Source organism: Piliocolobus tephrosceles, chromosome 4, assembly GCF_002776525.5.
Source record: "Piliocolobus tephrosceles isolate RC106 chromosome 4, ASM277652v3, whole genome shotgun sequence".
In the NCBI taxonomy this organism is placed as follows: domain Eukaryota; kingdom Metazoa; phylum Chordata; class Mammalia; order Primates; family Cercopithecidae; genus Piliocolobus; species Piliocolobus tephrosceles.
This window is the reverse complement of record NC_045437.1, coordinates 166,879,259-166,896,727: the sequence shown is the minus strand read 5'-3', so window position 1 is coordinate 166,896,727 and position 17,469 is coordinate 166,879,259. Positions and strand designations below refer to the sequence as shown.

The window sequence follows — 17,469 nt, the reverse complement described above, 5'->3', positions numbered from 1 at the left end:
TAGCCAGGATGGTCTCCATCTCCTGACCTCGTGATCCGCCCGTCTCGGCCTCCCAAAGTGCTGGGATTACAGGCTTGAGCCACCGTGCCCGGCAATATTCATATTATTGTGATAGTCATCAGATTACTAACAGAAGGCCACTAGACAATAATGGATATCTGTTGGTTTACTGTAACATCAGCATCAATGTTTTTTTCCAGAGTAATCCTTATTTGTATTAATTAGTGAAGAAATGCCTATTCTGTCAAAACTGGGTTTACTGATAGAGAGTTCAGTCACAGACACAGATCCACCACTCTTCTCTCTGTAGCTTGCTCCCCTTTTATGTGACATATGATCATCACAACAATCTGTTGGAATCTGTAACTTGAATAGCAGATTTTTCCCTGAAAATATGATTAGCTAATGCATTATGTACTTAAAGGTATGTAGGCATTTCAGAGTATATTCTTAGGGTAGCTAAAATACAGCAAAAACAAAAACAAAAACAAAAAACAAAAAACCCACTGCATTTTATACTTTTAAATCTCAATCTCTCAGATTGATCCTTCTTTTTTCTTTAAATAAATGACACAGTTAATGGAGCAGAGGATATCTAAGCTTAAAGAAGCTCCTGAAAAATGAGAGCATTAACCCCAACTGCACTGAATTCCCTGAACGTCTTGCATTCTCCTGCTCAAACTTGAAGTGGGCACCTGCTGCTTAATGTAATTAGTTTCAAAGGCAATGTCAGATCAGTCCTCAGGAGTTTACTCTGACCCAAACACCCTCATAAGGAAATATCAGTGAGACGAAACAAGAAAAGTTATCACAGTTGGGAGGCTTCTTCTCACTGCATTATTCAAAGTTATGCTTTAACAGAGTTCAGGTTGCTGTCTGACTCAGTTATATTCCAGTTGCAAAATTGTACTTAAGACAGATTGCTTTAGTGAGTAGCTATTTTCCTCTTCTAGAAATGAAGACATAGTGGGCTGTGTAAAAGAACTTGGGAAATGTTTGCAATTTTGACATGAGTTTTTAGCACTTATTAGGATAATAGTATTTAAAAATTAAAGACAACTTAACCTAATGTTCAGCCTGCATTTTTCCTTATGCATTAAAAAGTATAGTGAACAAATGAAAAAACAAAGAAAGAAAAAATGTGTAGTGAACAAGCTGTTTTTAATTTCTCTTTTTTGTCCTTATTGAAGTTGAGATTGTTGTAAGCCATAATAAAGTGGTCAAAGAGGGACTTCTCTGGGTAGCAGAATCCATTTGACACAAAGCGAGAGCATTACTGTTCTGTTTGGATTATTTTTCCCAAGATTTAGATGAACCATGGCTTATTTTGTTGGTAACTTGTACCCATGTCATCTCATGTCATGACCATATTTGTTTGTTTCCCTGTGGCATCCTCCTTGGTTGAGTCTTATGTACATAGTCAGCCACAGCATGGCCTTCACCAGAGCTTGAGAGAGGCACTGTGGGTCCTGCTCTGGACCAGAGGATGAAGGGGAGCAGCTGACCACTGAAGGACCAGAAGGTGGTGAGAGAAGGTCTCTTAGGAGCACTTCAGGGAGAGAGTAAGGCCTGGGTTCTCAGCTCTCCTGTCCAAAGACACGGCGATTGTTCACTTGGTGGATCTGGACTCGGTTTATTAGGAAGAAATGCAAGTCATTTAACATCTGAGTCAGTTTTTCCATCTTTAAAGTGCTCTTGAGCTTATCTACCTCAAAGGTAGTTGAGAGGATTAAGCGACCCATTCTATGTGAGGCCACTTAGCAAGCCATAAAATGTTTTAAAGATATTAGATGTTATTGTTTCCTCAGTAAATCCCTTGCTTAATTTCCTATCAGTCTCTAAGTTCTTGCTTCAGCATTCATGTGAACTGGGCCTCCAGCTGCTTTGGGTCAGACACTTGCTGCAGTGGCACCTATTGCCTTCCAAAGCAGAGCATTCCATGAGGAGACTTCAGCTTTGAGCTTTCTCTTTAGCCAGAGTTTGCTTTCTCAGTATTTGACCTTTCTTGGCCCTGATTCTGCCTCTGGAATAACCCTCATGCATTCAGAGCCCTTTCTTGGCTGCAGAGATACAGTGATGATTCGGCAGACTCAGCCCTGCCCTCTTGGAGCTGGAGTTGAGTGGACAAAAGCCAAGTAAACCCATCAAGGAAATAATTGTTAGCACTCTGAAGGAAACAAATAAGGGAGCAAGAAAGAGGTTATCAGAGAGTGAGAATGAGTGGGAGAGGAGCTCCAGAGGATGCTGTGATAGCCTGGTTGTCAGAGGTGAGAGAAAGGAAGCAGCTGGGAGGATGCGGTCATCTTTGGCAGAGATGAGAAAAGTGGACAGTGATGGGTCATGGAGTGGCAGGTTTTTTTATTTTTGTTCAAAGAAATACTGAGTTCTGCTTTGAACATTTTGAATTGCAGATGTCTGTAAGAAATTCAAGTGGAGATTTTAAATAGATACTTAGTTTTGATGAGTCTGGATCCCAGATAAGAAGTCTAGCCTGAAGATGTGAAGTTTTACCTCATCAGCCTTATGGTTGTAAAATCCATGGCAGTTGGTGGACTTAGGGAGAGGGTGCTGGCTAAGCCTTGAAGAGTCCCAACATTCTGAGGTCAGATAGAAAAGGAAGAGGCTACAAAGGAGAGTGAGAATGTGATCTGAAACAAACCCGAAGAGTCATAGAAAAAAAAAAAAAAGAGAAGTGGGAGGGTGGCTGTCAGGGTGAGTGGTGACTGCTCAGAAGCTGAATAAGGTGAAGTTAGCAGTGATTTAGCAACCCAAAAGAGACCTGTGGCCATGGCAAGCTGAGGATGGTGGAAGCCGAAGCCAATTTGCAGAGCATGAAAGAGTGAATGAACTGGAGATAAGAAAGGGAAACAGCATCTGTAGAACAGTCTTGGAAACTTTTGCCATGAAAAGCAGAGAAATGGGCTGTAGCCTCTGAGGGATTTTTTTCCTGTTGTTTCACAGTGAGAGTGCATGTTTATGTGCTGATAGGAATGGTTCAGCAGAGACGGAAGGGTGAATAGGTAGATAGGTAAATGCATGGACGGGAGGTGGATGGGTGGGTGGGTGGGTGGGTGGATGGATGGATGGAATTAGTGAATAGCTACGAGAAAGAAGAGCAAAATAACTAAAGAAATGAATACTTGAGGAAGTCAAGGGGTGGCCTGAGAGCCAGAGCAGAGATATAGGAATTGGCTTCTGATGGAAGGAAGGACGTTTTCTCCGCTATGGCAGAAGAAGGAGAAGATTGATGGAAGTGCAGTATACGTAGAGTTGTTGGGATGAAGATGAGGAGGATCAAGCCAGGTGGCTTCTGCATTCTCTTTGAAGTGTGAAGAGTGGTTATCAGCTGGGAGAGAGGGTGGAGGAAGGGATGAGGGAGATAAAAGGAGAAGAGGATAAGTTTTGAAAATGGGTAAAGGCTGATTCTTCTAGTGAAGTAGTTTTCGAGTGTGGTTCCTGGACCACTAGCTTCAGCATCACCTGGAAACTTGGTAACTTATTTGAAATGCAAATTCTTAGGCCCCACCAAAGACCAGCTAGATCAAAAACTCTCTCAGTTGGACCAAGCAAACTGTTTTAACAAGCCCTCTAAGTGATTCTGATGCTGGCTACAGTTTGAGAACTACTGTTCTAGAGAAAAGTAACAAGATTTCTGGACCATATTTTGAGGATAAGAGCTTAAATTTAAAGTGAAACTAGTCTTTTTTGTATTCTGTAATTTTTCTCAGTGTTTAGCAGCTTAGGTTAAGGCATGAATGAGAGTGAGAGATTGCTGGGATTCAGCCAGAACTGAGCTGTTCCGAGTACAGCAGAGGAAGAGGAGTTGATGGGTTTGAGGGTGGTTCAGGGAACTTATTCTGATGGTAGATCACAGCTCCTTAAGCTGGACAAGAGGGCAGAAAATTTAGAGGGGGCTAATGGGAGTCAGAAAGTACTGGGTCAGTGGATTGGAAGTCTCACTAATAGTAGGGGGGCAACACCATTGCACAGAAGGCCTTTGTTGGGACTTATTGGCCCACAGAGATAGTACTTTTAAGATCTGAATAAATGAGTTTGCATACCAAGTCTATGGAACAAATACTTTCTTTGGCCTGTGTGCATGCATTAAGGGGCTAGGAAGTTATAACACAAGTGGATTACGTATAAAACACAAGCTTTTTAGAGAAATTAATCATAATGTAAATAAAACCATGTAAGAAAATGTTCTCTTTCTTTAATGAGCTATTTAAATTATTCAGGAAAAAGGAGCATGCCTGTCAGGTGTTCCCAGGTACTTCCCTGCCCTGCTTTCCAGGACACATTTGGAACAGACTGAGGTGAGGGTGGTTGAGTAGGCCACTGCCTGGTACAGTTTGGCCAACTAGAGTGGTTAATATATAGGCCTGACAAGCTCTCTAGGTTGTTGGTTTCTCCATTATTTTTAGGAGTACCTTTGTGTCTCCTGAACCTTGCCCAGCCCCAGTGATGTCTGGCTCCTTAGTCAGGGTATACTAGGGATAACCATAGGCAGGGAGGAGAAATGAATTCACACATTTTATCCTGAGACACCAGAGGCACATCTCCCAGCTTTTTATTTTTTTGATAAATTAGTATATCTCCCTCAAACTTAGCTAAGAACTTCAAGATAGAAAACGTTTACTCAAAGATGTATGAAGTCATTTTAACTTGCTAGAATATTAGTGTAAATCCTTGCTATCTCCCTTTAATTGCTCTTAATGGAAGGCTGTTAAATCATCATAAAATTTGTGATTAAAAAGACCTATTAAAGTAGAATTGTATTTTTTTTTTCCACCAGCCAATGCTAAATTATTCCCTGTGGCTCATTCTACAGTGGTCTGGCCATTCTTTTGTAAAGTAAGTTTAACAAAACACTCCATCTCCATGGGGATACAGTCTATGATTTGTTTAAAAGACCCAATTTGGGAGGATATTTTTCTAGATAATCAGCTTACATTTTTCTTTGTTTAGGTTCATCTCATTACCTAAATTCAATACCTATATTCTTGATTTCTTTACTGTCCTATAATGGGTGTTCTTGGCACCTGCTGGGTTAGGTTTACAAATTTTTCATGTATTAGGCCTTTTCTTTTTATAGACTGTGCATGAACCTAATTGCATTTTTATTTTTCATATGCTATTCTTTGTGTTATGGACTTTTTAAAAGTAGTAAATTAAAAATAGCATATCAGCATTATGTTTTCTTTTTTCCCCTAAGTATTCTACCCAGTACTAAAGCAGTAAATTAAAAATAGAATATCAGAATTCCTTTTTCTTTGCTCTTTCTCTCTCTTTTTGTATCAGTCATGCTACTTAGTATTCTGTCCTATGGGCTAAAAACAGGACTTTACAATCTGCAGAGGCATGAGGGCTCTATCAGGGGTTTATGTGTTCTACCATAGGTAACAAGCCAAATCCAAGGGCTTAACTAAAAGTGAGTTTTAACCTTAAGCACTGAGAAGGAAAGTGGTAGGTAATTGTGGGTTTTGGCTCACTGGCTCAAGATTATCAAGGATTGCATCTCCTTGGTTCTTTTGGCCTTTTCCTCATAATTACAAGATGGCAACTGAGCTCAAAGACCATGCCCATATTCTAGCCAAGAGGAAGGAGGAAAGGGGAGAGACATGAGCAAAAGGATGGGGGGCACTGCAGCCTGACCAGTCACCTTAAGGAAGCTTTTTGACTTTTCCCATCCAGTCACTTCTTGTGACATTTCTGTTGGTTAGATCTGTGTCACATGCTAAGGGACGGGGTGCGGGCGGGGCTGGGGGCATTGGGGGCGGCAGGGGGGTTGTTGATGGGAAATGCTGGGGGAAGAGTGAGGCAGGATATATTATTTTCATCAGTTTTTGATATTGTTCTTTGTTATTTTTAGCTTGGCAGCTTGCCACACACCCCAAGAAAGTTGGTATTCCATTAGTAAAGAAGAAGGGAAGACTGGATCTTGCATAGGTGCAAAAAGACTGGTGTAATCTGGAAAACTCCCAGAAAGGGGCATATTCATTCTTGTATATAGGTCCCTGAATAAATGTCTGTAATTCAGCTTCCAAGTGATAGAAGGATTCATTTCAGTGTTAGATTTGGGAGAAGGGCTAGGGTACATATGTTCCTCTTTCCCTGAACTCAGAGAACAGGTTCCAGCGTGGACCCCCTGTGTAGTCCTTACCAGCCATGTATAGATAGCCCTAATTTCTCATCTTTCTTGCTATTGTGTTCTGTCCTAGTAGGCTACTATTCCTCCCTGTGTATTTTAGTGAACAATTTCATTGACTGTATTTTTTGTTGCAGCCAAGAGGCCAAGCACCTCCTCCTAACTTTCTTTACAGATGTTTTTTATTTTGTAGCCTATGAGCCATCTCCACAAGGGCCACTTTTCATACATTGTTTCTCTGAGGACTAGCTACACATCTTATAATAAGTCTGTTGTCACACTCTAACCATTTCCCACTATTTTCCCACTAACGACTGTGTACTTTGAAGTTTGCGCATTGAGGGTTCCTAAATCCATGTAAAATATCAATTACATTACTGTAGCATTTAAACAGGTGACTAAATATAGTGTTATAACTGAACAAATATAAAATGGTGTTGGAAGTCTTCATTTAAAAAAATGATGTTAGCACAGTATACTATGTCTGAACTATAGTACATAAGAATGTATATCCCTAGAGAGGCCTCATCTAGCTAGACTATACCACTTGAAACCCAGCTGTCCTGGAGCTGGGTCAAAGTGTACAGTATGTAAAAAAAGAGAATGCTGAATAAACTAGGTATTTGGGGAAATGTTTAAGGGCCCTGAGAGAGCAAATTGTTTGAAAGCACCTTAAACACTTTAAAAAACATCAGTTCATCAACACATATGGGCTGTGCTAATTGTAAATCTTTTATTAAAAACCAGTCTCCTAAGGCTATCTATAGGGAACATTTTATAAGCCTAGTTCTGATTACTGTTTCTTCTATAAAGTAGTAAAGCAGCACTCCCATTCTATAACTTGTATTTAACTAAATGTCTTACCACATTATTTGAATTATTAAATCTGTTTTGGTTCGCTTGTTGTAAAACAGTAATATTAAATACCGTAGTCTCCTGATCTTACGTTTCACTTACAGGCACGTAGCTAGTTTGTAATTGTATGTATGTACATATTTTATTTATTTATTTTTGAGACAGAGTCTCATTCTGTTGTCTGGAGTGCAGTGGCCTGATCTTGGCTTACTGCAGCCTCTGCCTCCTGAGTTCAAGCAATTCACCTATCTTGGCCTCCCATGTAGTTAGGATTATAGGTGCCCACCACCACACCCAACTAATTTTTGTATTTTTGGTAGAGATGGAGTTTTACCATGTTGACCAGGCTGGTCTTGAGCTCCTGACCTCAAGTGATCCACCCACCTCAGCCTCCCAAAGTGCTGGGATTATAAGTGTGAGCCACTGTGCCCAGCCTATGATTGTTTTTAAAATTTGTTTGGATTTTTTTTCTATCAAATCATCAAGAAAATGCCCCATAAATCCTGGCATTATCTATTACGTGTAATTGAAGTGCATTTTTATTCAATACACAGGTAATTTAAATGGATCAAATATGTATAATATGTGACTTTAAAGTAATTGTACCCAGTCATTTGCTGAAAAGAATTGAGCTAGTCAGAAGTTGTCAAACAGGTTTTGAAATGTTATGAGGCCAGATCCTTTGGTTTTTGTTTTGTTTTGTTTTGATTTTTTTGAGACAGAGTCTCGCTCTGTCGCCCAGGCTGGAGTGCATTGGTGCCATCTTGGCTTACTGCAACCTCTGTCTCCCGGGTTCAAGTGATTCTTGTGCCTCAGCCACCCAAGTAGTTGGGATCACAGACACGTGCCACCTCACTCAGCTAATTTTTTATATTTTTAGTAGACACAGGGCTTCTCCATGTTGGCCAGGCTGATCTGGAACGCCTGACCTCAAGTGATCCACCCGCCTTGGCCTCCCAAAGTTCTTGGATAACAGGTGTGAGCCACTGCACCCAGTCATTTTGTTGTTGTTGTTGTTGTTTTAATAGAAAGATTAATGGAATGTGTTGCCTTTCTTAGTCTGAAAGTAAGAATTAGTTGAGATGTTAAGATAAATTTAAAATCCAAGGAAAACCAAGAATGTATTTTAATTGAGCCAATTTCAATGGCTCCCTTAAATATATCTGTGGAATAAATTAAGATTATAAATAGAATAGAAAAATATTGGGAAAGATGAAATATTCCAATAAAATTAAACAAGAAAAGAATTAAACTATATAGCATAGTGCTATTGTGCATACAGTAAATGTCAGGAAATATTTGAGAAATGAATGAATGAATCAATGACTGAACCGATACATAATTTGAACAGTAGTTTTGAAGCTAGAGACACCTGGGTTCCAATCCCAACTGTTCCCTTACCCTCTGAGAAACTGTCACAAATGATTTAGCCTTTCTCAGCCCCAAATTCCTCATATGTAGAATTTGGATAATGAAAACATCTCATGGTATTGTGAGAGTTAAATAAGATAAGGAGCCTGGCACAGAATAGACATTCAATGAAACGTTATTGTTGTTGTTGTTGTTCTAAACCCACATGAAAATTACCATATTTGGTAGATTAAAACTGTTGAAAGTTAATATGACAACCCAGTATTAAACATTACATCAAATGAAATGATTGTTTTGTCACCAAAAAAGATAACAGCCCAACCTGAGGGTTTGGGAAAGTTTCCTAAGGGAAATGACACTAGAGCTGAAACTTGAAAAATAAGTTAGAGTGGGCCAGTTAAAAAGAGGTGGGAAGGGCATTTCCGGTAATAGAGCTGTGCCCTCACATAGTTTACCTTAGGGTAAACAAGGATAAAAGAGACTATTTCAAGTACTGTGGTAGGGATATATTGGGCCTTATTGGCTTGGCTATTTTAAACTCTTGAGTACATTATATTCAGAGGCCAAGTCTTCTGGCGTAGGACCATACATCCTTATCAATAAAAAATGTTTCGGCATAACACTTCAAAATGTGCGTATTTAATAATAAATCTTACACATGTGCTGTGAGTCTACATACTAAAAATTAGAAAAGATAGGTTTTTTATTTTTTAATTAAAAGTAAGTAAAAATAGAAGTTCTGATATGTTTTCCTGAATCACAATTCGTGATCTTGCTTAACTCTCCACATGTCTGTAATATACTTTGGAGACCCCTGGCCTGTGAAAAATCCATGAGCCTAGACAGAGGTTTTCCTAATGCTTCCTAATCATGTTTCCTGAGAGTTCAGAGTTATATATATTTATATTTTTTATATATTATATAGATATATATATATAAATAATACTTGCAGTACCTGCATAGTCTCAGAAGCCCCCATCTGGAAAATTAATGTTACCATTGTCTCAAAGCTGATTATATCCCTAGGATCGATAGATAGATAGATAGATAGATAGATAGATAGATAGATAGATAGATAGATAGTGTTTGCAGTACCTGCATAATCTCAGAAGCCCCAATCTAGAAAATTAATGTTATCATTGGGTTAAGGCTGATTATATCTCTAGGATCCCAGTCAGGGATCTGCTTCCTAGGAGCAGAAGCAAAACCACTCAAGGAAGACGTACCTAGAACTTGGCCTGCAGTAGATTCCCACAGATAAAGCCTTTCTGAATATGAGCTTATGAACCAAAACTACAAAACATAGAAAACTACAGGAATAAACAGCTATGAGTGAGAACCAACAGACACACAAAACAGCAGGATTAGATCCAAAGAACTGCAAGTAAAATAGCAATCTAACAGAAACAAATTAATAAACGTTTAATCTGGGCGTAAGAAAAGATTAAGACTCTAAGAAAAATAGAGCTTCCAGGTTTGAAAAGGAACCAAATATGAAATGAAAAATGTATAGTCATTAAAATTAGCTCAATGGGTTAGTTAAGACACAGTTTAGAGATAGCCAAAGAGAGGATTTAATGCATGGTCCCTGGATCTGATGAACCTACTACTGTTCTAGTTGTAGTCACAATACAAATCAGACGGTGTCATGTACAGTGAGATACCCCATCTGCCTACCACCCACCCACATAAGATCATTCAGTGACTCCCAAGTCTACAGAGAAGAGAAAAGAAAACCCTTCACGTGATCCAGAAGCCCTGCCTAACCTCTCCAGCTTAGGTGACCCCATTTTATTGCTTAGCTTTGTTTTTTTCTGTGGCCTTCTTTAAGGGTTTTTTTAATGTCATGCTTCTACCTTCCACAGGCCTTTGAACAAACTGGAATATCCTACTCACATTATTCTCATTAGCTCATTCAACTCCCAGCTCAAGGGTCACTTCCCCAGGGAAGCTCTCCTTCACCCCACAGGTTAATAGGGGTGCTTTGTTACTGATGATCAAGGAAACTAGCTACTCCCCTTTAAGGTACTAATTCAGTTTGTAATTTCACATTCATTGCTGTGAATCAGCATTCATCTTCCCTACCCAATGATAAACCCTGGGAGGACAGGACTATATTTGTTGGGCTAACCATTGTGTCCCCAACACAATGCTTGTAGTTAGTAAGTGCTAAACGAATACTTTTATAAGAATACATTCCAGAAAAACACAGAATGTAAGTTTTGATATTAAAATAGCTCCAAAGGCTATTGATTTTCCACTTTCTTTTGTCCATGGTTAGCTTCTTCCTTTTAGCCACGTTATCAGAAATGATATTCCTTTTTTTTTTTTTTTCAAATCTTCTTAGGCAAATTATATTATTTCTTTGCACAGATTCATTATTATTTTAAATAGGCCCTTTTCCGCATTCAGCGTTTAGTGTAGGTCCTCAGATTTCTTGCAAGATAGTATATAAAGCCCTGTGAAACCATAGCAGGTGTCTATTTGAATTCCTTGAGTAGTGCAGTTTTTACCCAGGTACAGGCTAGACACTCTTGCAAATGGTGTCACACACAAAAAGGGGGATGCATCGTACAGTGGGTTCTTTAGAGCACATCTGATTTTTATCTTTCAGGTGGTCACGATCCTTCTTAAATCTGTCTACTGGCTGACTTTTTAAAAGTGTTCCTTTGCTAACCTGATTATGACTCATTTTGTGAAATTTTGACCAGGTGCAGGGAAGTGGTAAGTAGAAGACTGAGGACTACAGAGCCTCTGTGAGTTCGTAGGTTTTGGGTCCCAGAGGACAGTGACACTGAGCCCAGTTACTGCAGTGAGAAGGTATTGATTTTTCTCCCTCCCTGTTTTTAGCCATGTCTCTGAAGTAGATATGGTATGAAGCATCTTTCCTGGTGAAGAGAGGAAAAGCTGCGTTGGTGAACTTTGTCACCCCAACAGCCAGACATTTCAAACCAAACTAGATGGAATGGAGGAAGGGCTTAAAGTGCTCTTGTAAACCTCTTGACTTAGTTCAATACCTTAGCTTTTGTGACAAAGAGGTTCCCTACAGTTTATAACAACTCTGAGAGACAATGGGAAGAAGCGTGTGTGTGTGTGTGTGTGTGTGTGTGTGTGTGTGTGTGTGTGTGTGTAAAAGGGGATAAAAGGATCAAATCAGTGAAAACAACACAGCCCTGTGCTATGATCTTAGAAGGTTAGCGAAGTGGTCTTGTCCAGGTTTTCAACAAGATGTTCCATTCCTGTTATAATTGGCTGCTGGGTAGGTTTGGACCTAACTAGAATGCCAGCGTTCGATTTCACCGTGTTCTCAGTGGAGATGTGTCACCGTTTATGCTTGCCTTAGTGACAATTTTCTAAAATGGAAACTCGTGGGAAATCATTACAGTGTTTATATGTCTCCCTTGTCGGATGGCGTTATCCTGTGATATTTTACCAGTGTTTTCCAGTGCATGATGGCATCTCGTGAAGGTTAAGGCAGAACAAGTCCCTCTGTAATTTTGTGACTACATTTTACTTACTGAAGAAGAAAAGATAACTGACAATTAAGTATTTGGGATGTCACAGAAAGAACATGTGCAACTAATCAATGGTATCCTTTGGGAACATGATTTTATAAAGCTGATAAGGTAGAAATATTGGGATTTTGTGATTTGTGTTACATGATGATAATTGCACCTTTTCAATAAAAAGAACATTTCTTCTGGAGTAAACATTGAGCTTGCAGGGGCTGTTGGTGGTAATGGTGTTGTTTTTCTGCCCCATGCAGTAAGTTTTTTATAAGTGCTTTCATAGAGTTTAACTTTTTAAAAATTCTTCATTTAAAGTGATATTTCTGAGGAAATATCTGGTCTGCTTTAGAGAAAGTCATTTATTCTTACAAGAGTGAGTAGCATTGAGTAAAGGAAAATTGTTTTGTTTGTTTTTTACAAAATACACTCTTTGCCCAGTTTTACTATTTATCAGCATTGGATGTAGTAATATTGAAGTAAGTCAAGTAGCCTATCACACACCTTTAACAGCTCTTTCATTTAACCCCATTTCCTACGTGCACCATCATAATAACCTGATTTTTGGTCTTCTTGTATTCCTAAGTGACAAATTGGATGGAAATTTCTTTAGTGCATTTCTCTGTTAATTCTATGCCATCTCCAATCTGCAAGTCTATTAAAGAGTCCAGGATATTTTGATGCTCTTCAGTGCCTATTCTTTTCATACCGTGTCACTTTTACTACTTTTATTGCACATGCTTCAATTAGAAAATGACTCCTTCCTTGCTGGTTTGGACAGTACTTTCTTCTTGTTCCAGCAGCTTTGAAAATGCTGGATAACCAGTGGCCACCTTCCTTAACAGAACAGTTAGTTAACTTAAAGATCATTATCCCCTTGACTTGCCACTGCCTGGTTCCATTCTTCATACCTAATATTGGATGACTTGATTTTATGGAAACTATTTTGAAATCTTTTAGTTATTTTCATTACTTGCCTCTAGCTCTTCCTAGGTTTATTCTTACTTCTCTTTTGTGGTGGCAGGGGGTGCTTGATAATATCACCTTAGGTGGGGTGAGAGAACTGTTCAGTTCATTTGACACCATGTGGAAGGAGCAGTTCTTGTAGACCTACCATTTGAGACCCATGACTCTCGCACATAAACAGCTACTCTCTGTCTTGCATCTGGATAATTCTGTTTCTCACAGTATTTCACTGTGTGTATACCTGTAAAATTTATTGGGATTTATTTCTAGCTTTTTCTCCAAACTTGTCACATTCATTTTGAATTCTTGATGTTTTACTGCATAAATTAGTTAACAGGCCATGTGTGCCAACTTGCCTCCAGGAATGGGATGAGCACCACTAGAGTCATTGGGTAATTAAGTAAATAGCACTGGGCCTGATCCCATCACTATCCTGAAGTGCAGAATGCTCCTCTTATAACACGGGCAGCATGGTAGTGCTTCATCAGCTGTACTCTAACCCAGCAACGATAGAGTAGAAAATCATACTTTCCTTAATGTTTTGTTAATTTTGGGAACCCTCCACACCACTGACTGCTGCATTTTAGAATAATATATAGAAGACATGGAAATCATGAATATGAATTATTCTCTAGAATCGGTGCAGCAATAGATTTTGGTGTATTAGAAAGAATCCTTTACCACAGTAGCCTCAATGCCAGACAAATGTTTTCAACTCAGCCCAGAGCTGAAGGCATTAATGAATTCTAATAGCAAGGCAGCATACCCTCCAGTGGGGTTCTAATTGACAAAGAGATAGAAAACTGAAACAAGAAGGCCAACGTGTCCTTTGGGGAGCTGGCACAGCACCGGCCGACAGTGCCTCAGGCTCCAGGCCAAAGAAAAGTGAGCCCAGCAGTGAGTGCTATTGCCCCGTCTAAGCTGAAAGCTGGTGTTCTTGGCTGGGCTGTCAGGGGTCTGCAAACCCCCTGCCACTGAAAGCACAATTATAGATGTATGTGTGTTTTCCAGCAAGCAGGATACTCGGCATTTATCTGATACTCAAAAAGATCCCTGAAATATAGAGGGCCAAGAAGCTCTGTTTGCTCGATGAACAATAATCCAAACTTCAAAATTGGTAAAATAGGTTGTTGGGGATTCACACAACAACAATACTCAAAGAAAAGAGAATTAGCATCTATCCATCGCTAATTGTGTGTCAGAGATTCTTGATACACAATTAAAGGTTATCCTCACAATAACCTTTTAAGATAGAAAGAGAAAGGATTCAAACTCAAGTCTTCCCTGAAAGCCCACGTACTTCCTATACCACACTGCCTCTCTAAAGAATGAAAGTGATTAATCCTTGGATGGATATTAATAAAAAATAAAAATAAGCAGTCTAAAACAATAGAGAAGAGAGAATTTGATATTCAAAAATTTAATTTTTTAAAACCTAGGAGCTTATTGTTGAGCAAAGTTGAGAGATTAAAACCGAACTGACATCTTTATTCTATAGGATGATCCAGGGTACAGCTTCAAGAAGGGGTGGTTCCTTCAGAGCAAAAGCCTTTCAAGAAACTGAAGAAGTTGTAAATGGAACAGTTTTGAGGTCCAGCCTTACTGTTCAGTTTCTCATGAATAAGGTCATGTGGGTATGAACAAAAAGATTTAATTCCTCTTTTTCATCTCTGTACCAACTGATGGCAGTCACTTGTACATAATATGTTACATTAGGTCAATTCTTCTATATTTTACTTTATCTCTGAAGTATTAGTTCTTTTCTCGCAAGCTTTTAAAACAGAACTTAGGAAATATGCCTGCCCACAGAACTGAATGCTTAACTAACCCTCAATGCTGCCTTCTCTAAAACTATAAATCCCAAAGTACATATTGGTCATTGTTTTATGGAAAATATTATTTGAGAATATTCAGTGAAAATTTAGCAAAGTAAATTACACACAGATTTCTGGAGTTTTCTGTATTGCTTTTGCCAGTATATCTTACGTAAAGCAATGTGATCATCTGTTTGGAGAACTCTGGGGAGGCCGAGCAGGATTAATTCCCGTCCCTATGTTGCAGTGTAAACAGCTTTTTGCCTGTCTTTTGTCATTAATGATCATGCTGTAGATGTAGTCAGTGCATTGTAAGCCAATCTGTCAAGGCAAATAAACAATTCACCTTGTTAAAATTCCCTAAATCTTGCATTAATAAAAGCTAAGTAACCCCCTGAACACTCAGGAGATGCCTTCCTCCATACTGCAGTGATGGATGACATGTCTAAAGATCCTGAAAATTAAGTAGTTCAGGTCATTAAAAGTGTCCCACACTTGTTATTGATTTAATTTATTTTAAGAAGGTGGGGGTGGAGATAAGAATGTTATACTCTTCCGTCTTTTTTTAAATCTGAAAGCTACCACTTGTACAGATAATTAAAACTATTGCCTGGGGGAACAGGTCTGCCGTGTGTTACAACATTAAGCTTTATTATTCAAATACGTATTGTATCATCCTCTTAAACAGATATCTAGAAAAAAAAACAACCATTGAAACATGTGTCACAGCCAAAATACCTTGGAGTTTTATATGTGTGATGATTCCCAGAACTTTTTGAGTTATAGGCACTGAAATAATGACCTCTTGGCACCCAAAAGTGTCCTCAAATAGGTAAAAACTGAGGTAAAAGTGAAATGATTTAAGGAAATTTAATTGAAATAGTATTGAAATTATGCCTCTGAACAGAGGGGTTTTTTTTTCTCTTTATTTTCTGAACTTTTTATTTTTCTATTTTTATAACCAGGAGAAAGTAAACACATACACACACATGGATGGAGAGAGGGACGGAGGGATGGACGGATGAATGCATTGGTAGATGGGAAAACGCTTAGAGAGTGATACGCTATTTCGATTCTATCTCACTATATTCTAAGGCAAGTTTAAGTTGTTGTTTAGTGTGTGTGTTTACTTGTTCATTGCTAGCTTTCTTCACCAGCCCATGCTCCACTGGACCTGTAAGATTTATCATCATGTCCCAGTGTCTAACATAATAGATGCCCAGTAAATTATTATTTAATGAATAAAGTATAACACCCTAATTTTTTCTTCTATCTTTTATTCCTTAAGCTTCCGCGGGAACAGTGAGCTGTGTAAAGAACAGTATCAGCCCCCAGTGGAGGTGGCTCTTTAGATGACCCCTCTCCAGGGACTGAACACCAGGAGGGCTATGCTCTAGTGTGGGACAGAGGGCAGCCTAGGAGGACTGGCAACCTGTGTAGTCACCCACCCCATTTGTATGACCTGAACTGGGTAACAGTATCACAAAACCTGATAAGAAATTGGGGCAACTCAGTATGTGAAGCACAGCCAAAAACAAGATGTGATATAGAACTGTGTATCTACAAGGTACATAATTTCACCTCACTTTTGTTTCTTGTTATGTATGTTATGCACCACCCTACACAGTATTCCTGATCAATTGTGTGAATGATATTTCACCACCAATTCTCATAGTTCTTTAAACAACATGTACTTACTGGACGAAATTTACCCATGGTAAGTTATGAAAAATGACCCTTAAGAATAGTTGTATTGAAGTCAGAGATTAAAATACAACCTTTGATGCTTTTCTCCTGTGGTCTTTTGGAAAAGGGGGAGGGGGGAGGTGGCAAACTTCTTTTCAGTTCACACACTCTGGTAGACTTTAAAAATACATAGATATGAAAATATATACTTCTTGGTCAGATTTCTCTTTGACGTTGCATAATCTAGATCTCTGAGTAGTGACATGGTTATGCCATTATGCCAGCTATGTAGCAGAGCTCACTAAATGGAAGAACTCTATAGATTTTTTTTCATCATGTATGCTGATTTACACTTAGCAGTAAAGATGTTACTGACCCTTTGAGTGGAGCTGTCCAAATGGCAATAAATGTCAGTTGATTCTAATGCCAAAACAGGTGATAGTTGAGGGTTCTTGACTAAACCTTCCAGTTAAAAAATAACTTACCATATTTCCTAAATAGTAGTGGTTTCCTGTGGGGAGATACACACACACACACGTATAGATAATGTATATCAGACCACTTTGTCATTCAGTAAGGACAATTTGATATACATATCCTAACAGTATTATTGATGTTCCCTGGTTTTGAAATATTCACTCTGGATTAGAATCTCCGTGAAGGCAGGAACCATTTCTACCTGGCTCCCCACTGTCTTGTCCCCTAGTCAGCATCTAGTGTATAGTAGGTGCTCTATAAATGCCAGTTGAATGAAAGAACAGATAAACTGCAGTATTTGCCAGCACTCTCTAGCATGTATGTCAGCCTGAATTCCTGGTGGGCAAAACAGAGACCACTCCTCATCTTGACTGTGAGGAATGTTGCTGGTAAGAACTTTGATGGACGGTTATGACTTTTTGAAATAGTTCATTTGATTGATTGCCTAGCAAACTTCACTTCAGTTTCTAATTCTGTTTTCTGCTTTCACAGGCTGTCATTTTAGAAAATGAAGAACTTCCCAAACTGTTTCTTGATTTCCTAAATGTGCGACACTTGCCCTCTCTACCAAAGGCAGAAAGTTGTGGGTAAGAATCATGTTTGCATATTGGATGTGTATTTTAAATTACTCTTCAATGACCGATTG

At 38.9% G+C, this 17,469-nt stretch overlaps 1 protein-coding gene across 2 annotated transcripts in view; it reads left to right on the top strand.

The window, feature by feature from the left end:
* SNX24 (sorting nexin 24) overlaps positions 1-17,469 on the top strand; it is a 183,994-nt gene that overhangs the window by 152,511 nt on the left and 14,014 nt on the right. For both annotated transcript variants that reach the window (XM_023197171.1, XM_023197180.1), the window contains exon 4: positions 17,316-17,410. In XM_023197171.1, coding sequence (XP_023052939.1) covers positions 17,316-17,410 — 95 coding nt within the window. The remainder of the gene's footprint in view (positions 1-17,315; positions 17,411-17,469) is intronic.